Source organism: Centrocercus urophasianus, unplaced genomic scaffold (genome assembly GCF_019232065.1).
Source record: "Centrocercus urophasianus isolate 14NV4802_14NV808 unplaced genomic scaffold, USGS_Curo_1.0 seq_29, whole genome shotgun sequence".
Classification (NCBI taxonomy): domain Eukaryota; kingdom Metazoa; phylum Chordata; class Aves; order Galliformes; family Phasianidae; genus Centrocercus; species Centrocercus urophasianus.
In genome coordinates this window covers 10,013,673-10,038,642 of record NW_024884855.1, presented here as the reverse complement: position 1 = coordinate 10,038,642, position 24,970 = coordinate 10,013,673, and the positions used below count along the sequence as shown (strand labels likewise).

Below are 24,970 nucleotides of genomic sequence, written 5' to 3'. Positions count from 1 at the left end.
GCATTGACATTTAGTAGAAGGAAGTAGGTTTTTTAGCTAATTCGCAGAAGGAATAGAGTACCCTCTTCATTCCAAGTGGAAATATTTTAAAGAGAGAAGTCCTAAAAAATGAATGCAAGCGCATCTACCTCGTCCCTACCTGGTCATGACAATTATTGTCCTTAGAGAGCCGTCGGAGTTTGCACTCTAAGTTAACAATGCAGGCTTCTTTCCGAACCATTTCAATTCGGAGTTCATCATTTCTCTCCTCCAGCTCCCGAATCTGCTTCCTGTACTTATCTTTTTCAATCAGACAATGTGAATACTGTGTCTGAGCCTCATCACGTGAGCGGAAGGCCTGCGGTGGACAGAAGAATCTGTTTTGCATTTGGGCCTTCTCCCAGTGGTTTTGTTTTTAATGCATTTGGAATAAAGACTTCAGAAATTGTAACCATCCACTAATTAACGTAGCAGTAAGGACCAGGGTGCATGCCACAGTAGCATCATTAAAAATAATGATAATGAGGGTGGTTTGTTTCCAGCTCTCTCTTGGCAGGTGGGAAAATATTCTAGAGTGCAAATTGGGTCACTTGACACTGAGACAAAACTTGTAGGAGCTGTTGCTAAGTTCTTGGTTCTGCCTGGTGGATGCTACGCTGAGGGAACAGCATAATATTACCCTGTGTAAAATTACTTTCATAAATACCAGTTTCTTGTAAATGTTCATATTTTAGTGGTGTTTTGGATCCAATTACCCATAACTCCCTAGAGTGACACAGAAGAGATATAGGCTTTTGCTACAGATTTTCCCCACTTCAATGGTTAGATACCTGGTCTCGCTCCTTCTCCACCTCTTCTAGCTGTATCATCACAGTGTTCATACGGTGCTTATACATCTCACAGTCTTTTCCTAGTGTTGAACACTTCAACTCCAAATCTTCTTTCTCTTCAAGATACTGAGAATAAGTCTGTTAGCTACCACTGCAATTAGAGGTCTTTTGGGTACCAGCCTGACGTATCCCACCTCTTTTCATCCTTTATTTCTCACCTTGTCTCTCAAGTCCTCCACATGACGAATCTCCTCTTGGAGATTAAAGATCTTGTTGACCAACTCATGACGATCTTCCAGTGCCTCCTTACGGTCATGCTCCAGGATATCCAAAATGGCTTTGTCTGAATCAGGTAAACTCCGCTTGTCAGCCTGAGGAAACATGTTTTTAATAGACAGGCCAGGGAAAGAGAAAAGAATTTTGCAGGAAAAATAAAAACAAAGACAGTAACAAACAAGAGGAATAGAAAATGAACATGGTATTGCAATGGGAAAGCAGCAGAAGGAATGGACATTTGTTCATATTTTAAGATATTGTCAAAGAAGATGAATAAAGGCTGTCGTGCTGTCAGAACAGTCTGATGAAGGAACAGTTTTACTGTTTTATTGTGCTGGCTATAATTTGATCCATTTTGGATGCATTCACAATTCTTCACTCCAAGCCCTGCATTCAAAGTTCTCCTCTATTAATCAGCTCTCACTGAACACAAAATTCATCCTTTGCCAAAGAGCAGGGCCTAAGAAAACATTCCGAGGCATTTTTAAAGCATGTATAGGCTTTGGAGGGCTATGCTTAGAGAATACTAAACATGCCTGAAAGTAGCTTGTACCTCTGCTTCATTTTCTGTGGTCTCTAGCAATACTTTTTTTCCTCTCCATTTTAAAATTATCAGGATTACCAAAGCAGGTTTCAATAAATAAATTGTCACCCACTATTAACCATAAATGGAAAACAAAAAAGGCACAAAATGCAAGCAAGTATCGTGCATATTTGTTTTAAAAATACCTAGACTAAGTTGGATATTTCAGTGACATTTTGGCTACCTAATTAAGTAAATATTTCTAAAACAAACTGCCTTTTGTTTATTTATACTTTCTCCCAGGAGATTTTCAACCTTGTTTTAAGATATTTCTCGATCATTTCTTTGTTTCCTTAGGTGCTGGAAGACCAAGTCAATCAATATGAGACAGCCTACATGGACCAGAACTCTGAGAATCTTCTGCACTACACACTTTTTCAATCTTTGAATCGGATTTATACTAGAAGTATGAATTGTTGGACACTGCTAAAAGCCATGTTCCAAAATTATTCTATTGATATATTTTTTAAGTGTAATTTTAAAAGGCTTTGAGCTTTGCCCAGCAAAGTGCTGAGCGCTCACACACATCTCAGCATTTGACTATGCTCTTTACAGAGCAACACAGTGCTAAATTAGCTGCATATCATACTTTTTCCCCATCTGCCCAAAAAAGGGTTAGTTAAGATACTTGTGCACAGCAGTGTTCTGTGGGGCATTCTGGTAACTAGTGACAAACCATGATTAGAGAACTTTACTATCCCATGCTTCATCAGAATCTTTTGGCACAATAGCACAGGAAAAGTTACAGAGTCACTAACATCTAGGCTGGTTGTTTAACACAGCTTTGTAGTGACAGATTGGTACAAAGAATCACAGCAGGGTTAAGGAAGGAGTTGAATGCTCATTAGTTAAACCGCTGTGCTCTGCACCGAGAAAGAGCTCATTTCTCAAGAGCTTGACTTATTAGATGACAACATTTTTGGTAGAAGTCCTCCTGGGGTACGTGAGATAGTGTGGGAAGCGAGAGAGGGGATGGCTGGAGGCAAGGAGTGGTCAAAGCTTTCAGAACCCATCACCTGGGTAAGCAGGAGGGGCGAGCTGAAGTGGCAGAGCTTTTCATAGTGGTACCTGAATGATGGACTGTAACTCCTGGATTTTAGTTTTCATCATCTCGTTTTCTCGCTCCAGCTCCAGCATCTGTTCCTTTTTAGGTCGGTTTTCAATATCATTTTTCAGTTTCAGTGACTGGTTCCTTTCCAGCTTGCATTCCTCTTCCACCTTGTTCAGGCGGTGCTTCAGCTGGTCAATCTGCAGCAGCCAGGGAGCAGTGAGGAGGAGAGATAGAGAAGGCAAGAAATCATTTCAAGCTCAGATATTGACTGTTTTGAAAACATTCTCACCTTCGGGTGAAAACATACTGTCATAGGTGGAAAAAATAGCTTAAACTGTGAATGCTAACAAGCAGATAATTGGGTAGATATGCATGTGTGATAAATGCCCTGATCTGAACTTCTGAACTCTCAAGCAGAAGTTTACTATTCGCTGTTGACTATTTGCCAGCTGTAAATTTTGATAACATCTAAACTAGAGTAAGAGCATCATACTCTCAATTCTCCAATAAATAAAGAGATACAAGACAGATATACTGCTCATGAGGCTGATCACACATTGTGCTTCTGCACATAGGCTATTTGGATTGGGAAACCCAGAGACTGGCGGCACTGGAATGAAAAGAGAGGTCCCCAGGAAGTGGCTTCAGAATGAAAGGAGCCTAGAAAGAAAGGGGTGATGATCCTGACTGGGGAAAAGGTCTGAAAGTGGTGGAGTAAACTGGAATTCAGAGTGATGTACAGATATGAATGCTGGGGGATAGTCAGGGACGTTGGCCAGTCACACTGACTGGTGACAGTGAGCAGGACAAAGCAACACAAACTGCTGGCCAACCTTCCTGCGCCATCTCCCTGCAGGGAAGGGATGCTGGGGCTCAGAAAAGGCGGCACTGAGGTGAGGGAGCAATAAATGACTGTAAAAAATCAAAGTGCTGTAAAACGTCTAATCTCATCGGTTCTAAAATAAACCTCAGCATCCAGATCCACTGTGGGTAGCTGTTTACTCTGCCTCACCTGTGACATACCCATAAGCATAAATTTCATGGCACTTGAAGTAATTCTTTCTGTCTTATAAGTGGTCCCAAGATACTCCAGTACTTGTTATGAGGCTTTTTTGAGGAAAACACCGTAATGTAAGCCTGAATAATTGTCATGCTGCATATTGTTGATTATTTCATATTGCTGCTTATTTCATACAAGTGTGTAAATTATCTGCCACTGATACACAACACTGAAGTAAGAATTTCAGTACCTTGATGCCTTTAATCATCTGAGTGAGCAAAGCAAATGAGCTCTACACCTCTCCGCTGTCAGCGGAAAACTCACTTTGCCACTGGCATCCTCCATTGCTACTCCTGATTAGAGACACCCAGAGCATCTCTCTCACCTCGAGCTGCAGGTCTCGGCTCCTCATCACAGCCATGCTCTTCTCGTCACTCAGTTGGGCATATCTCATGGCCAGATTGTAGTTCTCATCCTTCACCTTGACCAGTTCATCGTTGTAGTTGTTCCTTTCCTCCTTCATTTTGTTATATCTCTCCTGGAAGGTCATCAGCTCTATCTTGTTCAGTTTTAGTTGCTTTCGCTCATCCTCCAGCTGGCGAGACTTAGCCAAGAGGTCGCAGCGCTGCATGTCTTTCGTCTTTACTTGCTGCTGAAGCTTAATGATCTCATTCATCAGGAAATGGGTAAGGCCTTCATGTCCCTCCTCCACTGAAAATGTTTGAACAGCTTATCAACTTCTCATAAAGTAACCTAACGCTAAGCAGGATCGGCAGAACTCACTATGAAACAAGTGTCCCAAATTATGTATGTGTGGAATATGTACAAACACATACACATTTATACATCTAACTGGCAACAGGACAAGTATTACACAGCACACTATTACCAGAATCACAGTATACAAACATACAGCTCGTTTAGATACTACAGGAAGCACTAACATTTGTTTTGTTGTGTCAGCTGAGCTGACAGGCCTGTGGAAATAGCACAAATTTTGTAAAATGGATGTGTACGTATACAATTAATCTGAATGCTTCAGGTGTACTGTGCATGTGTCAGCTATCAATGTAAATTATATCTGCTGTGTCCTCTTGTAGTGGCTTTCACTCCATCCAAAGCTCTTCAGCCCCATTCAGACAATTGGGACATTCCCTTTCTTTACACTTCCCTCATTGCTCCCTCCTTGTGAACTGAAAGGGATTGAAAAACTTCAAGACGCTACTAACAGACCAGCTTTCATTTGCAGTTCTTGCCTGAAATACAAACCCAGTCTTCAAGACCGTCCTTATTTCAACAGGCTTGAGGACTGATCCTACTCACCAACAATAGTGGAAAACCTCCGTGTGGGCTCCTTCCCTGTCACCAGTTTGTAGAGTTCAGGATAGTAAAACTCCAAGCTCTCCAAGAAAACCACATAGCCCCTCTGGCCCTTCGTGTGAAGAATGTCCAGCAGCCGCCCTAAGTACAACCCAGAGAGAACTGAGAGGTGACATAACAGCACTGTGAGAAGCATAAGTATAGTATCCCTGAAGTCAGGCTAGTCTTGGGTTTGTCTCTGCCACAGCAACGTGCTGTGCAAAATATGGCTGGCTGGGTTCAGCTGAACTCATGAAGTAATGCCACGTATTCCTTATCTCTGTGCAGATTATTACTCTAAAGGTGTGCAGGAAAATCGTCCTTGGGAGCAGAAATTCCAAAAGAAGCCTCCCCCAGGAGCACTGACATGCTGGGATGGCAGACCCTGCACTGACAAACCATGAAGCACCACATGGCAGCGGGGGAACTTGCTCTTGGAATGGCTGCTGCTTATGCAAAATGAAATGTCTGCCAAGGTTGTGATGGGAATATGAACCTCATGAGCTCCAGCCTGCACAGCAGTGGCAAGAGTCATTGTTATCAAAATACCAGCAGCAGATTCCACCCTTTTCATTAAATCTCCTATAAACGGGATAGAGGGTTTCCATTCTGTAATCTGTAACTCGATATGGGTTCCCTCCAGACTCCCCAAGGTAATGCAGCTGAGACAGGGATACAGATGCAGCCACTCATAAAATAATTACCTGCTCGGTTAATTTTGGAGGGCAGCATAAGAGAGTTAAGCACCTCATCTTCATCTTGCTCATCGATTACTTTGCACTGCCGCAGGTAGGGGGTCAGCTTGGCTGGATTGATGTACCGGCTCAGCATGTGCCGGTTGCACTCCACATTCTCCCACAAAGCTTCCTCCTCATCTTTCAGTGTCTCCAGGCAGTCATCCATCTCTGGCTCTCCTCCTTAAGAAGGGAAACAATTGGCATATGAGCATCAAACGGGGCAGTTTATATCCTGTTACTTTTTTTTCTTTGGCGCTTCCATGTTACATTGGATGAGTTTAAAATCACTTCTGACGCTGAGTTTGCCCTATATTGAAACTGCTTGAACTGAAGTGCAGCCTTTTCACAACTCATCTGGAAAGTGACAGTTCAAAGAAGTGCTATCTTGAGCCTATGAACTATTGCATATTGCTTGCGAGTGATGAATCTGTAGCTCTGCTAAGCCCATGAAGGTCTCTTTAAGTCAGAGTCCCTCTTCGTAATAGAAACAGTGGTAAAGGACATGGTGCAATGCAAGGAAGGATATGAACACACAGAATCCAGAGCAGAGACAAACAGTTGCTGCAGGCACCTAATTTTGCCATTCTTACCTCCTCTGTTCCTCTCAGCTGCACAGATTGGAATTGCAATTTTCCCGCATAAGCCAACTCGTGTAAATGAACCTCAGGAAGAGTTAACACCCAAGTGAGTAGTTCCGTATGTCTGTCCTTTGTAGCTGTGTATGGACTGACTGACCTGGGAATGAATGCAGGCACCTGTGAGCTCAGGCCTGGCCCTCTGTGCACAGTGTCACTCGAGTCAGAAAACATTCTTGACTCATAAAAAGTTATCACATGGCCTTTCAGTGCTTGCTCAGCAATTTCCTGCCAGCTCCTAATTTGTAACCACCTCATTAGAGAAGGTTACAAGGCAGGCAATGAGGTGAAAAACCCTGTACTAAAGTTAAGTCAATAGCAGAGAAGCTGTAAAAATCTTTCCCTCTTAAATTTGTGATAAATGTCAAGCTCTGGAACCAAGTCCTAGTTTTGCATTCTTGCTTTTCCAAGCTCTTGCAATATGGGTGGCATGCAACAGTTCAGCTTCTATTCCAAGAGTTCTGTTAGCCCATCAGAGGCCACGGTACAAAACAACATGCTGCTCCCGGGCCATAAGAGATGGAGCTGTGCTTTATGAGGCTTTGCTGGTAATCAGTAACTAAAGAGCTCAAAAGCAATGCCTTGTTTTTCTAGGACCAGAAGGGCTCTCTCCAATGTATTATAATTTCCTTAGCTTCTGATTGTAGAAACTGCAGAGCGTGCTGCATTACGCTGGGCAGATCCAGCTATTATAGCCAAAGGCTATTAATTCCTTATTCTGGAAAGTATAAATGCAAGTGCTAATCTGCAGGATAATGTGTCTGTCAGTGTTCTGTCACAATCAGATGCAGAGCTGTTCTACAAAGAGCCCCTTCCTTGTGTAGTGCTTTCAAAGGCTGTACCGTGGTGTCCAAACTTCCAGGCTGGCCTCCAGAATCTCCAAAAAAATTGGAATGGCTTCCTCATGGATAACATGGTTACATGGATAACAAGGTAACAGAACTGCCCATTTTGTTCTCTCCCATACTCCAGAATTCTTTTCTTAATCATTTAATATCCCAGGAAGCACTTCCTCAGCGTTTGCTGTGACTGTACACAAACAGCAGCTCTGTGGCTGCCATCAGCGGGGCCAAAAGAGACGGCTGCCCCCAGAGGAGGGAAGAGCTGTGCTGCAAGGTGCAATCTGGAATCACAAATGTAACACACACTGCACAACTGGAAAAGCTGAACGTCTGGGAGAAGGCAGCAAGGTCCTGCAGTATTTTAGTCATCTCAAAGTCACAGCTGTCTCAACTAAACAGTGGTATCTTGCAGGCCCTTTGTTTGGGGAGGTGTTTCAATAAGCTCTCAGGTGCACCTCAGCAGCACTTGCCTGACTTTTGTAAATTGCAAAATATCCGAGAGCCTGCTGCACCGAACCAGAACTTATTGCACTCTGTGTCAGCAGTTCCCTTAGGACATTAGTAAGGGATTTAAACGATTCAAAGAAAAGTTCACTCATCAGCATAATTCTCAATGTGAATACATTTCTTACATGGTATGAAAAATATATTTAACAAGTAATCCTTCATAGATGGGCATAAGAGATCTGTTATTTTTCTGCTGTGGTTCCATGCCCAGACTGAGTACAAACCTCAGGTGACCCATCTGCTTTTTGCAGCTTTTCCAAAGACAAGAGAAACCAATGGGTGATATTAAAACAGCACCCTTCATACGAACCACAGTAAATAACACTGAATAAGAAATAAAATACTTGTGGATGGGTCAAAGTTTTGTTCTGTTGGTACAAAGCCAGGTGTGACAAATGAAACTCAGTGGGACACCACTAAAGGATTGCACGGGGGGATTCCATTTTTAAAGGAGATTTTCAGCAGTGCATCTGCTCTGCAGGTTTTTGAAGGACCTTGCTCCCTGGTTCCTGGCTGTGATGATCCTGCACAAAAGTTGTTCTCACTTATAAGATAAAAAGGCAGACTTAAAATGCTTTCAGCTGTGTAATCATCTATTTCATCGGCTCACTGTTATCCTTACCTCATTTCTGACTCCAGCACCTCTTGAGCTGTAACCTAACACATTCACAAGTTGTGATAAGTCAGAAAGACTGCATTGTCCATTACAAATCACAGGTGTGAAGTCACAGACTCAGGCTGACTTCAGCAGGCATTAGCCAAAAAGAAATAAGAATTGCCACAGCAGTTAAAAAAATTGCTCTCCTGCTGCTCCTTTCAGTAGTTAGTACACAGCGTAGCTTTTAACTGCAGGAGATCTTCATCCAGTAATAATCTCAGCCAGTCTCATCCATTTCAAAGGCATCTATAGATGCAGACAAATAAAGAGAATCCCTTTTTACACTGAATGAAACATTCTATTCTCCTCATCTCCTTCGCTCTCTCAGGGACTATCCTTCTCATGGCTGTAATGCACTGATGAATCTTCCTCCATGTTTGCTATTTTTTCTTCTGTTTTCCAACCAAACAGATCACCTTGCCACTAAAGCAGTTCTCTGTTCTCACTCTAGCTCCATACGCTCATATGTCAGTGACACTCTTCACCAATCAAGGGAATAAAGCCTCCAGGCTTCAGAATCAAGGCTTCTGTAAAGTTCTCTCCATCGAAGCTGATACAAGGCTTCATTTCTGTGATTAATTTCAGTTAGTGCAGAAATTAACCCTTCAGTTGCTTCATTATTTGCATCCCTTGCTGTGAATTCCTGGCAGCTTGTTGGTACTGGAGCAGATTGCAAATGGAAACTTCATCTGGCACTGCTGGGTTCTTGATACACTCTTCACAAAATGCAAAAAAGTGGGTTCTGCCCGATACTGGGAAGTAGGAGGACGTTTGCTTTGGAAGGGGTGAACTGTTAAATGCTTTGGACTTGTGCATTTGTCACAGATGTTGACAGAATGGCAGTATTTGAAGAGAAAACACAAATTGTGCAAATTGTATGTCAGCATGAACATAAATTTGTTCATCTTAAATGTTAAATGTGTATGCAGAACAGGAAAGGATTATGTGTAAATTAGCACACTTTAATGCAAACTGTAAAGATGGAAAGAAGTCTTTTGAAGCTATGTGTATTACCCTCAACATTTTGAGGGTATCTGCATTACATCCTTTATGTATGCATATCTCCAGACTTCATGGGGTATGCCCTTTCTCCCTTAAGATTGTCCAGCATCTCAGATGACAACATAAAACAGGGAGGTTTTTTCAACAGCTGCTTGTACAGATAGATGTAGATTTGCAATATCAGAGAACCACAAAACCACAAAGGGATTGAGAGCTATTTTTAATTTTAGAGGAAAGCCACAGTTTTAAGTGTGATAAGGAACTTACATCCCTTTGCTTAAGGAGACAGGAGAGCTCTGTTTGCCCTACTGCCTCTCTGAAATGCTCGATACCAGCTGTTTCCAATTATATTGGCTGCAGCGCTGTATGTTCTGCAGTACTGAAAACCACTTTCCAAAGGCTTAAACATTGATTAAGATGACAATTTGCTTGCCTACAATTGCAAGGTGTTCACCATAGAGTTGCCTAAACCTGAACCCAAAATTGAGAGGAGACAAATTCTTAACCCGTCTTTGATGCGAAAGAATATAAAGTGCAGGTTCTCAGTGTGCCCACCTGGTAGGACTCATTCATCAGAGACTGCAGAGCACCTGGAACCACTGAGATGGAAAGGTCCAGAAGAGACATTTATTATTAACCTGGTTTTATTACTTCAGGTTTCGTTGGCCCAAGAACACTTTCTGAAGGCGGCAGCGCTGTTGAACAGGCTGTATTTCTCTTTCAGGTCACAGTCATAGAAAGAACTACTTTGTATATATCAGAGCTTCTTCTTTGTATAAAAGATTCATCCAGCCACAGCTCCAATAAAATATAAAATAAAAATATTGAATAAGTCTATCAAAGTAGAAGAACACTGAAGTAGAAAAGAACAGGAAACTTCAAACTCAAAGTAGGAATACTTTAGCACAAATATTTTCTGCCCACTCCCACTGAGTCGATCTTTGTGTTACATGCAACATACAAATCCACTCAGAGTCATGCAGAGCTGCAGTGAGGTAAACCTGGATCTCTCCAGTGAAGCCAGATGACAGCTACAGTCATAAATACTACTCACATTTTCTAAATAGCAGAGAGAACCAAGACAACCTCCTAACTTTGTCAAAGGGCTCTGAAGGCACATTCATCTTGCTTTGACAAACATAAGAGGGAAAGAAAATTCCCCTGATTTTCATAATTATTATCTCAAAAACAACCAAGCGAGAGGAAAAGGAATGAAGAAATCTGTCATGTTACACTTTCAGTATCTCTGCTCTGTGAAAAAGAATGAAGGCAATAGAATAAATCAGAGACTTGTCTCTAATCGCTATTCCTCCCCTTGCAGAAGAGGCCAGAAGAATTAATACTGCACGAACTCTCTTTAATTACTCTTCCTTTCCCTTTAGTTACTCTACTAAGAACAGATCCATTTAACACTATCTCAGCAAAAAAGAAATGTGCATAGATAAAGCAAGGATCAATTGTAGGCGTTGTTAATGCAGTACACCCAGTGGTTTGCTTATTATCCTCTAAACCAGAAAACATTGTATGCAACAAAGACAAACTAGTTTCTCAGAATTGCAGGATAATATTGCTTAATACCTTAATAATATTGCTTTGAATTCCACTCTTACTGCATGTAGCTTTTGTCTGTTTTTGCAACTGCATACAAAACACTATAATGTACCCATTAGTTTCTGGAGGAAAATACTGCACGTTAAGAATGCTGCTCTGCACAACAAAATATTGTTATGAAAGATCTTAATCAGTCTAAAAATACTTATTAGGATCCTGTAGTGATCTGTGATTCATAAAAGGCAGAGATCTGTGCTTCACAGCTTTGCTCTCCATCTGGTGAAAATATCGAAAGTCGACATCCTTTTCAGGTCTGCCAGTTTAGAACTTGGGAGCTCTTACCATGTTATCACACAGGAAGGAAATGACTAATTTTGTCTCAATAGCAAACTGAAAGCAGATTGCGTTACTCTGAACATGCGAGATCCAATCAGATTGGTTGTAAAGCACATATTACCCATAATAAACAAAGAAAATGGAAAAAATTCTCCTACACAAATAACTTAAAGAAATGTAGCAACAATGTTTTGACGACTCCATTTTTCTGTCTGTCAGTTTTCTACACACAGGGAAGATGTTCCTAGATTCCTCAGCACGGTGCCCACTAAGCACCACTGACAGAAGGGTGAACTTCTGAGTAGATACAGAGGTTGGAGTCATCTCACCAGCCAGCATTAGGACCCAGGTTAATTTAGCAATCGAGTTCCCCTCTGGTGAGTGGTAGAGAAATGGATCTGTTCAGAACTACATCCCACCATTTTAAACTTCTACTTCAGAATCCCATGTTAAGTTTGATTCCCAAACAATTGTTGGTTGGGGTACCTCTATGGTCATCCAAAAGATTTGTCCCTTCAGATGCCAATGCCTACTGTCAGGCTACTGTTTTCTTCTCTATTATTTATGAATCTGACATCCAGTTTTCTGAAACTGTTAACACCAGCATTATTAAGTGATAATGTTAGTGACAGTAAATGAGAAATGAGACAGGCAAGCAATGAGAAACGGCACAAAGATATTTGAGGAAAAAGACAAGATTTAGTGTTGAAAGAATTGTGAGAAAAAGGGAAATGGAAATATAGAAAGGGAGCAGGATAAAGAAAAAGAAAGTCAAAGAAAGGGGAAATCAACAGAATGAAAGTGAAGAACAGAAGTGAGACACAGATGAGAACGGGAAGAGCCTTAGAAAAGGCAAAGAGAAGGAAATGTGGGGTGTAAAGCAAAGAGGGCCCTGTCACCGATCCTGAGACATCAGAAATTAGTGCTAGTTCTGGGCATGCAAATCAGGAAAACAGCACAACAATTTGCATAAATAATTTACCACAAGGATTTAGTGCACCTATTTAAAAGGATTTGCAAAGTAGCAGCGGCGAGCTGAAAGCCCAACATTTAATAAAAGCTTTAATCTACATATTCTCCATTCCGTTACGCATGACGATGAGGACAGCAGAAATCACTGGGCTAACGCAGTACAAATGTTTGTATGTCTGGCCTTTCTTTCTTGAGAGCAACATTAACTACTGACAGGAACGTTTCCTTTCAGCTAATGTGTGCTAAAAGCAAAGATCTAAAAAAGAAGCTGTCATCCTCAGGCTGTGAAGGGCTCGTGAGAACGCTGGCCCAAGAAATGCTTCAGAATTTATTACGGGGTCTCAGGTTAATTCTTTTTCTTAGAGATTAACTCATCCTGTTTTTACAACTGCTAATGAGATTTTCAGTAGTTGAGGAGGAGGCACAACTGCGGGCAAGCAGGTAGGAGGGTGTGATTAGGAACCTTACCGCCATCGGATCTGGAGTCTTGAATTCAAAATTCAAGTTAGCCAAACATTAAGATGGATTTGATGATTGCAGGTTAGGTCCCAGTAAATGCATGTTCACTTCACAACAAGCAGCATGTTCTTTGGTTCAGAGAGCCAGTGCTTACAAGCAATTTGTATAGACTGAGCTACATGAGAACTCAGTAAGGTCAGTGATTCATTAGCTGATGCAAGCACATGAAACTTGCATAACCCTATGAAAACAGCCTGTTTCTCATCAGTGCTATTAACACTTCCATTAATACAACTAGTTGTACTAAACAGGCAAAGAGAAGTTTGAAAATTTGAAGAATGAACAAATACAAAGCTGTCATACGCTCTTATAAAGGTCAACCTTACAAGTCTACTCCAAACACTACAAAAATAACCCACCTGCCAACTGCTTACTGTATTATAACAGCAGCACATATTGACTAGGATGAGAACATGGATGACTTAACCATCTCAAGTGCACTATGCAGAGGTGTAGCAGCTCTACATACAGCTCTGTGAAGACTTATCCAACCTTCCTTAGCTCTTAGTTGCTTACTACCCATTCTTTGCAACTATTTGAAGACAGAACAACTGCAAAGAACAGACTGCTCCCTCGCATGTGCTATTTTGCTGCCTGAAGAAGCAAGCCAGCAGAGCACGAAGATGCAGAAGTAAACTGGGTGCCACTTGGCAAGAATAAGTATACAATAGATCGAATCAGTGAAGCTGAGGAAGGACAGAACTCTAGTGGGAATCAGAAGGAACTCACTATTTTGAAATCAAAATTCTCCTTTTGCATGGAAATGGTTGCATGTGGTTTACGAATAGATTTTTCCCACTTATGCTTTCTGGTCACCTCTTCTCTGTGTCCCCTCCTTTCTTGCACTGCTATAGTGGGACTGTATCACACAGCACCGGAAACATACACCCACCATCCTCTCTCTCAAACTTGCTGTCTATATATAGCAGACAGAACCATGCTGGGGGCTGCCTGACTTCCCTTTTCTTCTGAATAGAGGCTGTGGGCAACTGTCAGCACTAACAAACACCATGGAGGGAAGTCTTAAAGGAAGCACTGCCCTGACCCAGAGCTGCATGCCCGGCTGCAGCAGGAGCTGCAGGATGCTGTGCCGACTCTCACTTCCCACACTGCTGCTGCTGGGCTCAGCTCTGCACAGCAGAGCTGCTGCCCTGCAAGGTGTGCAGCAGAGAGCAGGAAAGCAACCTGCAAAAAACAGAGATAATTCACTCTGCATCCTGCAGGAGGGCTCCTTTAGGTTCACTTCTGTAGCAAATTAAAGCTGCATTTAGTGGGAAAGGACTGTATTTCTGTTAGCAGTGGCTTCTTTACGACCTTGGCTTGCCGTCCTGGGGAAGAGACCACACCGAATACATGGCAATTCTGTGATATTTCCTACTGCCAACACGTTGCATGGAAGGATTAAGTACCTTCTGATGCTTTATCAATATTCTGATGATATAGAATAAAATACTGTGAACCTTTGGTGTGGAAAACTGACCACAAAAAATTCACTGACCATAGGAAGACATTAAACTCTGTTCCCATCAGGAAACTCAACATCAGGCCAGCTCAACGTGTATCTCTGGAGAAAAATCAAGTAGGAAAGTTCAAAAATATCAAACATTTGACTGCTTGTTCACCTGAGTGTGGTCCTCCAGAAAGAGCCCACATGAGCAGGGGCTGCTTTCTATTGGGTTCTCTGCTGACTGTGGAAATAAATATTTGTGAAAACAGAAGCTGCAAACGGATGAACTCCATCTGTGAGCATCCCAGTCTTTAAGCATGGGCAGCTGCTGCAGAACAGCATTTATGAGCAGTATTACAAAAGCAAGATTTTCAGGATGACAGTCACCTGAATCCCAGTTCTTACAAGAAGAGCTACCTCGATACAACGCGTGGTAAAGCATCATGGCACACTCAGTCAGTGGAAGCTTTTTTCCCCTCCCATTCTCCCAATTTATGCCTTGAAGCATAACAATTCCTCATATGCTATCTGCATTAACTGTACCTGGTAGCTTAAAGCATCACAAGCGAACAACTCTGAGCAGAAAAGCATTTGCTTTAAATGCGACACTGTAAGCAGCAAGGTTGCACGCAGTATGAGCAGTAGTGAATGGTTCTGCTTCCTCAGGGTTGATTTCTCCTATTTCTCATTCCTACTCAAGGGCACAACATGTAATTAGGGTCAGATTTTCAAAGAGCGGAGGTGAAATTTAGGCATTAAAATAAATGGCCAGGTTTTTGCATGGCTTGCTTCCGAGTGTGGGATAGATTGGTGTTACGAGTCACAGAGTTGCTGAATGCTAAGCCCTCCTAAAAATCAGGTCTTTCTTCCATGCCTAAATGGATGCCGAGCTCTTTCAAAAATCTTTTCTTAATTGCAGCATTCTTTCAATGCAAAGTATTTGAAAAACAAAAGGCCTTTAAATCTTTGGGAGGTGCGAATTCTTACCTATGAAACCACACTCTGTAGCACCTATAAATTTGGTAACAGCAGTGTTCAGGTAGTTCTGGTTCCCAGTGCTGTGCAAACACTCCATCTGTCCCACAGGGAGGAGAGCTGATGCTGTGACAGTGCTCACTCATGCTAATTCGAACTCCTTTAAATCCATGAAATATTTTGCTAGTTAACAGATGATGGCAAATACTGCTGCTGATGGATCAACTCTTTCCTACATTTTGTCTCCAGCTGCAATTGAGATTTTAAGAATTAGCTGAAATTTTAAGCTCTGATCCCTCTGAGACAAAATAAAGGATTTTTTTCTGCATGACTAGAAATATTTATTCTAGGAGGAACAAAAATAAAATTATTTTTCCTATGCTGAAAATTAATACAGGGTAGAAACTGCATAAGCTTTTACATTGGACTCTACTATCGTTATTTGCTCAATTTATCTCTTTTTCCCCAAAGCTGCCACGTTCAGCCTTGCAGACTCTATTCTGCTGACTCAGCTGACTGGGCCAAAACTCATAAAAATCTATTTTTAAAAGGTCCAATGGTTTTATTTTCTAATCATAAATATGAAATTTAATTAGCATCTCATTGCTAACGAAGCCAGTGTGGAAGATGAGGCTGAGGAACTAGGCACAGCGATGGAACCTCAACCGTAACCCAAAACAATTGCAGTGCAGGAGCCAGTTTAACTCCTGCTTCTCTCCACTCAGGTTACAGCTCTTTTAGGAGCTGTCTGCTCTGTTCACAGGTTTTCCTCTTTGATGATAAGGCCTTTCTGTCTTCTACGGCAGAAATTACTCTAGCATGATATAGCACAATATAAAATCAAAACCAACAACAGATAAAGCTCACTCTGGATTAGAAACAGAAGCAAGGTTGTCATAAAATAAACAGGTCAATAAGTGTTTCAAATCCTCTACAAGCAACACACTCATCATCTGAGTTCTCCAGGGCACTGCAAACATCAGGGAGATTGCAGAAATTGTTTTACAGGAAGCACATGCAGGATTTTAAATGCCCCTTTAAAACAGGAAACTTGCCTTTTTATTATTAGCTTTCCTAGGACTGTCCTGGCCACCAGCATTGATGCTGCTGCCACAGGGAGACATCCTTTCAACTGAGAGCTATGCCTTTGCATCTTCTCACTGGAGTTGGTAAAGGACAAGAGCTCGCCATGTGTCTTTGCCCACACTGCCTTATGACAGTGACATTTCCCTGGGCAGAGAGTAACTTGAGGGGAAGGAAATGAGAGAAAGGAGTTCTTCTGCTCCTGCTCTGCAGGCATCCCGGTGAAGCAGCACACAAAGCAAACCGTCACGGAAGAGAGGACACGGAGAAGTGGGCGAGCAATGTGGGAGAGCTCTGAGAGGGCTGGGGAAGGGCAGGAACCACAAAACTTTCTCTGTATATTCACACTGCAATCGTTCAATCGGTGTGGGAGGAAGTGTTTGCAAGACCTGTCCTGAGTGAGAGAAATCATTAATGATCTCTGGATTGCTAGTAAAGCTTCCGGAGTGGCTGTGTAGGCATGTCCTTGGTTGCTGTCAATGACATCATCCTCCAGGGTAAAAAGGGATTTATTAAAGTGCTACTCACGGTTCCTTTTGGGTGCACCACTGTTTAATTCTTGTGTGTTCCCTTGAAAGCTGAAAACCCAAGAATGCAGTTGCTGCATTGTAACAACTAGCTGCTTTGCAGTGTGACAAATCCAGCAGCTCTTCTTTGTTATCAGTACTGGGAAGCAGAGGTTGTATATCAAGAATCGTTCAATATTGTGAAGCGAGAGCGGCTCAGGGGCTGGGAAGCTTTCTCAGACGCTCTGCCTAATTTTCTCTCGAGGATCACGCAGTGCTTTAGAAGTTCTCTTCAGGCTCCAGGTCCACCCCCAGTGAGCAGAGCAGAGTTTTCAGACCAAGGTAAAGATTGGTGGTCAGAGCAGCTAAATGACACTCATCTGTCTACAGGGCTGAAAACGAGTGCACAGACTGCAGCTTCTGTGAGCAGCCGTCCTGCTGGACCTCAGGTATCAGCCTCCATCTCACCAGCAAGGCCCTGAGCAGGAGCTGCAGACTATTTATGTTCTGATGAAAAGCAGCAAGAAGCCTCTTAAAGAACGGCTCATTTCCAAGACCCTGTATTCACTTGGCTCCTTGCATATAACAGGAAGAGCTTTGGCTCTCAGAAAGTAAAAATATGGAAGGAGAAGCATATACTTTATTTTGATGTCCTGACTCGTTCCTTCCCCTAGAATTAATTCTTTCTATCCCAGAAACCCTGCCAGCTCAGAACTGAGGAAGCTCTGAGTAGGAGGACTGCTGCAGCAGGAATAGTGAAATGGAGCTACCAAAGGCAGAAGGGAATGTGCAGGTACTCACCGAATGGAAGTGATTAATACACAACTTTTGCTGCCTTGCCTATTGGCAATAAATAAGTTAGGTGCTTTGAAAACCACCTTCTGTAAACCCTTCTCTTGATTCCTTTCTGCAGCACAGTTACATTGAGTTCCCTAAGGCAGAGATGCATTACAGCATCAACTTGAGGACACCCTGACATGGCTGCTGACAGTCACAGGAAACAAGGCACACCTAAGTGCAAAATATTACCAGCTGTAGGAAAACAAATCAGAAATTCCTGTATAACAAAACATTCCAAGCTAAGTTTAAGTATCATTAAAGGTTTGATACAAGCAAACAAACCTCCAACCTTCTCTTTCACCCCTGACTCTCCATTACTAACTTGTCTTCTTATATCTGTGTGATACAGGAAATTTGTTTTCCTACTTCATCACTGTTTCCAGCCTCAGAGTACTGCAATATGATGTAGTCATCTAAACTACATCACAGCAGCATTAACTATTAGCTACAAGAAAGACAAGTTACAAGGAAACACTGAAGTCGTTGAATTGCAATTTTCAGCTCTCAGATTTTTGGGAGTCTTGAAATACAGTAGAAAATACATGAAATATATTTAAAACAATAGTAAAATTGACAAAACTGCCCAATTTACCTACATCCTGTTTTCAAAAGTGATGACAACAGAGAAGAGCCTACGCTCCCATTAACAGATAACGATTTAAGATCCACATCTAACGATGCGGGCCCAGAGAGAACAAGAGGTGGTGCAAGAGGAGCCACAGGCAGCCAAGGCAGGATTCAGTGTGCTTGGTGCTGGATGCATAACCACAATTTATGCCTGACTATGTTTTAATTACACAATTGCGTGAGTTTGCATTGTTCTGCATTGCAGAAAACACTAAAACATCACAGAGCTTGACCTTAAATTGATAGCCTTCAAAACAGGTGTTCAAATCCTGATTGTTTCTGCCTCAAAGCCAGCCTTTTCCAATTGCTGTTTGCAGATGGAGAAGTTCATTCCTTCCTGATGGCGTGTTCTCATAGTGTTCTCTGCACTGTGCTCAGCCCTTCAGTGATGGTGTTACTGCCAACAGCATTTAGTGCAGCAGGACTGATGCTGCTCTCGCTATGGATGCGGGCAAGTCACGAAAACACCTTTCTGTATTGTAACACTCCATTAGAGAATGCCCAAGAAATATCATTTTTCCTTCAAACCGCAGAATTTCAGATTAAAAAGAAACTGATTCAGTGTTTCCAGCCTCACAGGAAATGTAACACTCCTTCTTTTTTTTCTTCAGTTTTCTAAAAACTGACGCAGAAGAAAAACACACTCTTTTCTGACCTAAGATGAAAGTTTAAATACTTTTTTTTTTTTGTTTGTTTCATTCTGCAGCAAAAGCTGTCACAGCATGAATCGCAAAATCTAGAGAATAAAAGACAGAAGGAAATGAAATCTTCTCCAATAAAGCATGTTACACTGTGATCCTCCTGCAAAGCGTGCAACTGAAGATACAGGAATATATTACTGGAAGGATAAAACACATCAAAAATACTCTTAAGCAAATCAATACTGAGATGTATTGGGTCCTGTTTTGGCAGGAACTGTGAATGGAAATACCAGAGTAGTGGTAGAGAAGATTATTTTCTATCCCCCAGAAAGAAAAAAACAGTTTTCAATGGTAAAGATGGAAAAAGTTTATGGAATTTTCTATTTTCCTTCAGTACGAGGCATTAGTGAAATGTGTTTGATGATCTCCCCAGCTACTTCCATCATAAACAGTGACAAACACAGAATGGCAACTACTCGATGGAAGAAGCCCAGAAACAGATGTGGGCAGCAGCTGCTGCAGCAGGACTTGTTCTGATGCAAGAGGGGGAACATGGAGACATCCATGTGAAGCTGGAAAGAGGAAGGAAATATTTTAAACAAAGACTTCATCCAACAGAGCGGTGTGGTCAGTGAATGATGACCACCCCTGGTAGTTTAACTGGGATGGTGAAAGCCAAAAGCTTCCAAATGATCTTGTCAATGTGATCATCTTGGTGGATGTTCAAGAAGAAAAGACTCAATCACCAGCTGTGCTATGGATTGAAAGGGATTCCTTTTGTGCTAAAGTGTGTAAATCAGGTATGTCCTCTAGCATACAGTTTTTTTCTGCATTCATACGGAAAAAGCTGATCCTGCCTCAGCCAGACGTCTGTGCTACACTCACTGCTCAGTGCCTGGGTTTGCCTGCAGAGCTGTGCCAGCAGACACAGCACAAGGAGCTGCTGGGGATCCTTCCACGGCTGTGGTGGAACTGTAGTTCCTCCCCTCAGCTGCCATGAACAGGGCAGACTTGTCAGACTTGAGCAAATAATCAGTATCTTCGTGTAAGGCCAAAGTGGCCTCTGGGACCAGAACAAAAATATCTGTTAATACCACAGGGTGCTGCTTTATACAGGCAAATTCACTGAGGCAACGATTACTAGCAATAATATCACATACACAGCTGTACATACATTTACCCTTCTGACAAAACTAGAATGTTACAGCATCTAGTTTGACATTTTTGATAGATATCCAGTGAGATTTGACAAATTCCTCTTTCCTGTTGAGTTGCTAAAGAGATTGCTGACACAGACAGCATTAGGAAGCAATGCCCCATCCACAGTGCAGAGGATGAAATAGGTTTTGTGGGACTAAAGGAACAAGAATATTCTCTTCACTGCACGTGGCAGCGGACAACACACAACACTTTGTCAGCTTATGGTGCTAGAAATCATGCATTTTTATGATCTGTGAAAAAAAGTGTTTGCTTTTTGTATAAGAGAACCCAAAGACTGTACTTCTTATACACTTCTAACTGCAGAGCTACAAACATGTGAGAACCCCAGAACTCACAGGCTGTCATCCTCCCTACAGCCCAACTCTTTGGGAGAAGAGCATGAAGGACGAGAGGTGTTCAAAATCTAAGTTCAGAGAAAACACTTCTGTTCAACTAAAGTCAGTGTGAAAACCTCCAGCCAAGGAGCAACTCAATGCCACCCACAGCAGGATGCAGCCAGGCGGATGGCAGGTCTGCTGTGCTGTCCAATGGCAAGCTAAGAGACTGGCACTTGTGTTCTTGTGCCTGACAGGAGCAAAAAAGCGAGAGGGTAATACTGGGAGAGAATCCTGAGTGAAGCAGAGAGAAAGAAGCTCCTATTGTTGGATGTGTGCCACTGAGACCAATTATGTACTTTTGACAGTAACCATTGTAATTCCAAAGTCCTCGAACAAATCACGAGCAGAAAGGTTACCTTCCTGAAAATGTTCGTTGCCATTAAATAGCTGACCCCGTCTGGAGGGTGAAGGCAGCACTCAACAGAGGATTTGGGGGAAGGGAGAAGAGAATCTTGTTACATGTATACCTGAGAAAACCCCATCATTTGCTCTGAAAAAAAAAAAAAAAAAAAAAAAAAAGAATTGCAGATTCACTGCAGATACTCTATTCTCAGCAAAGCGGACAGCATTCTGAGAATGCAAATCCTACAGACAGCAGTGATAAACAGCCAAAGCAAAACCTCTCTGATGCCAGTGACAAAAGTCCACTGCATTCGGTGAGGGCAGGGTTTTACCCTTCAGTCTGAAATTTTTCAGGATTGGACCCTCTTTTAAGCTGAGGTTGCTATGGGTGCTGCTTACAAAGAAAGCTGCCATAGGCCACGTTCCACCATCACAACCTTAATGGCCACATCTGAGTGAAATGTATTTTGTGAAACATGCTTTTCAGTATCAAAGGGAGTTGAGACAGCTGATAAGAAGTGGGCAGATGGTTCTCTCGTAATAATATAGACATAACATTGGGAGGAATAAAGATCTCTATATGCTTCATTCTCAGTGATAATCATGCCACATATCTCATTAAAAGTTTGACCAAGTAACAGGATAAAACATTCAGACTTTTTTCAGCATATCCCAGTTATCTGGGATGTACCTTTAGTGAAGGTTCAAGCTGCTCTTAATTTTATCAGAGATACACGCACTCAGATAATTCTCTTCTCCTGTAGACAGTTTATTTTCTCCCTTAATGCAGATTTCTCTCTCACCATAAGTTACTGTTTGCATAAGAAGAGGCAGTCAAACATGTGCTCTGAATTTCTCAGGTGCCCCTCCCAGTAGAAGGGTTTGCTGGGTGTGGCTGAAATTTCAGCACTCTTTCCCTTTGAAATTTCTCTTCTGTCAGGTTCATGACTGAAGAAACTAGGAGATAAAATCTGGCTCCAGATCCCCTTGCAGATGTCACCATTCCATTTTGACCAAGTCCATTTTTAACTCAACTCCCAGCAAACTGTGATGATGGATGGTGAGGGGAAGAGAAAAGGAGAAGAGAGAGAAAAAGAGAAACGTAGTCTTGGCCAATGAGTTTCAGGGAGATATCAAGGCCTTACAAAACAAACAGACAAACAAACAAACCCAAAACAACAACAAAAATCAACCAAATCGTTTTGGGGGCACAGGATACTGGAGAAAAAACAAAGCACAAGGTCATCATGCGTGTTTTGCAGGATGACTAAAAAGAACACAATAACTTCTCATATCACAAGTTGTTACAGAGTACAGAGTTATACTGAACTTCTGTGAATGAAATTGCATATCCTACTGTGTCGTTCCAGGCTTGCAGACTTTTTGGCAGACGCAAAAGACAAAGATATTTTCATGTAATTGCTTCTGTATTCAGAAGAGAATGCTCACAGCTCAAAGGCCACAGTTTGCTAGTTCTGAATCAATAAGTATGCATTATAATTGCAAACATACAGTTTAAGCCTCTTTCACTCATAAGGAGAAAGACAATTTGAGAGAGCAGGACAGATTGCTAAGAGAATTCTCGCACATCATAATTCTCCTATTAATTCAGCTGAGTTTAATAAGTGATCCTTATTCAGTCCCCAAAAGCCCAAACCAGAACATCCCTAGAAATAAATCTTCAGTCTCAATAGCCCTGCTTAAGAAGGTGAAGCTAAAAAACTTCATAAAAAAAAAAAGAAAAATTACTACTTTGTCATATCTGGTTCAAAGCTTACAAACTTAAACAAGCAGTCATAGCAAATATTGTCCCCGGATGCAGTTTTTAACTTGATCTTGGCAACTTCTGGTATCTGCAAAATGAGTTCTTTCCAGATCCTGGGAACGAAGTTACTGCCGCTACAGCATTACAGCAGGGAGCCTCTGTCCCTAAGATCTGAAATCCCATGGGATTCAATGGGACAAGAATGACCTCACTGTCAGAACAGAAATTCTAAGAGCTTTACAAAGCTGTTACTCTCCTCTCACCTGCCTATCCTGCAAAGGAAAGAGGAGCTGAGAGACTGCAATACTTCCTCTGGTTTCCTTACGAGGTCTCGGGGGGATGCTGAGGCAGCAGAGTAAGACCATCTGCTTCAGCATTTCCTTCCAGTGTGAACGCAGCATAGAAACAGAGAAGCCTGGTGGAGGGTTGGGGTAAGGGCTTCGGAAGGAGTGGGATGATATTAAAAGCAGAGATAGAAAAAACAAAGTCAGAGAGGGCCATACTTGTGAGTGGAAAGGAAGCTATGGTGTGTTATAGGTGTTAGAAAACTCTATTGGTGAGACAGAAGGAAACAGAGACAGGATGACAGCGGTTATTTGTTGTGAATCACTCAGCACGAGTCTGAGAGTTAGAAGGAGGCAATGCAAGCCTGGTATTTTGGGATGCATCTCCAAATCTGCAAACATGCAAATTCTGATTATGTACACGAGCAAAAGGGCAGATATGAAAGCAGTGTGTGTGTGTTAGGAAGACAGGCCAGCAGACAGGCACCACCACTGCATGCAAAACCAACTCTGCAGGGCAGCAATGCATGCTGCACGCACAGAGTGGATGGAGCAGGAAGGGGTGCATGCAAGAGGTGGCAGGAAAGGGGAACGAGAGAGAGAAGGAAATCACAGAGGGGAAGGAGAGAGACTGAGAACATGGGGGAGGACGTACAGTCTGTTGCATGGGCAAGAAGGTAGAGAGAAGGGAAAGAAAGGAACAAGTGGAACATTTGTCACACAGAAAATACGTTCGATGAAAAACAGGCATAAGAAGATGGTGAAAAAGATTAGAGATACATTAGAGTTGAGAAAAGAATAAAGGAAGTGAGAAGAGCTAATTAAAAGAGGGGAAAAAAAAGATTTTATTAGTTTATAGAAAGCATAAATCCCTAATGAAAGGATTTAAAGACTTGGTCAGCGCACAGCACACAGAGCAGAAGCAGAATTCTCTGGCGACCAGAGCTGACAGGCAGCCCTTTCACCTCCCTCTCTGCACTTCCATTTCAGCACGCACTTCCCTTACCAACACCAATCCTTGGGGTACCACAGGGCCCCCCCGAGCAGCAGCACATTTTGTGCTGCTGAGGATAGGATGGGTGGCTGCAGTCCTCAGAGAAACAGTCTCAAAAATGAACACAGAAAAAAGGTGAAAGTGGAACTTGTGGCAATTAGAGTTAAATGCCGTCCCATGCAGCTGCTGTCCTTACCTTGGGTGCTCATTAGCGAGTGAGTGTCTCGGTGCTGCTGCTGCGGGATGAAGTCCCTATGTTGCCTCCATGCCTGTGACTTTGGCTTTTCAAGGAGCCTCAGAGAGGTTCTTTGTGCTCTGCAGCTGTTAAAAAGTAAAAGAAACGCAAGGAGCAAAAGTCCTCCTGCCCCTCCTCCCCCCAAGGTGCTGAAAGTTTTGGGGAGAATTTGGAATAAAGGAAGCAAGTGCACTGGTGTCAGAATGAGTACAGAGCGACAGAAAGTGAGAAAAAGTGTGTCAGGGGCTGGGAGGGGCGGAGAAGGAAAATGCAAAGATCTGACAGGAAACCAGAGTATAAATCTGCTTAGGGTTTAAAAAAAAAAAAAGCACATTTCTGCTCCCCTGTGATACTGCCTGTTTGCAAATGACTCTGCAAGCAGATGATAGCAGAGCCCCAAAGAACCACGGTAAGCAAATGAAGAGGCACTGCTGCCCCTTCCCCAGGAAGAGCAGTGGGCACAGCAGGCAGCAGCCTACAGCTGATAGCTCAGAGCAAGAAAGGAGGCTGTCTGCACTGCCTGCCTTGAGCTGCCTGCACCAGGAGCTCCCCAGTGCATTTCCCCGGGTAGAAGGGGAGATGCTGGGTGCCAGCCAACCTGGGGCTGTGCCTCCAGCCACAAAGCAGCAGCCCTTGCTTCTCAGAGCACACACTGGCCAGGTAAGAAAGAAAAGGACTGAACTGAAGAGGGTTTCAACTGAAACAGTTCCAGGCAGGAGAAGTAGTGTGTTTTCTTCAAAAACCTTTGGAAAACATATATATATATATATATATATATATATATATATATATATAT

General features: G+C 42.4%; 1 protein-coding gene across 6 annotated transcripts in view; it reads right to left on the bottom strand.

Moving 5' to 3' along the window:
• CARD11 (caspase recruitment domain family member 11) overlaps positions 1-24,506 on the bottom strand; it is a 39,673-nt gene extending 15,167 nt beyond the window's left edge. Inside the window, exons 1-9 of one of the 6 annotated variants that reach the window (XM_042827960.1) lie at positions 24,136-24,504; positions 20,911-21,044; positions 5,783-5,995; positions 5,043-5,180; positions 4,105-4,430; positions 2,737-2,916; positions 1,028-1,180; positions 810-935; positions 140-337 (exon numbers count right to left, since the gene is read on the bottom strand). In XM_042827960.1, coding sequence (XP_042683894.1) covers positions 140-337; positions 810-935; positions 1,028-1,180; positions 2,737-2,916; positions 4,105-4,430; positions 5,043-5,180; positions 5,783-5,981 — 1,320 coding nt within the window. In that variant the 5' untranslated portion in view covers positions 5,982-5,995; positions 20,911-21,044; positions 24,136-24,504. Of the gene's footprint in view, positions 1-139; positions 338-809; positions 936-1,027; positions 1,181-2,736; positions 2,917-4,104; positions 4,431-5,042; positions 5,181-5,782; positions 5,996-6,405; positions 6,550-20,910; positions 21,045-22,924; positions 23,048-24,135 lie in introns of those variants that run through there. The other 5 variants (XM_042827959.1, XM_042827963.1, XM_042827962.1 and 2 more) reach the window with 5 other exon arrangements.
• Between the last annotated feature and the right edge of the window lie 464 nt (positions 24,507-24,970).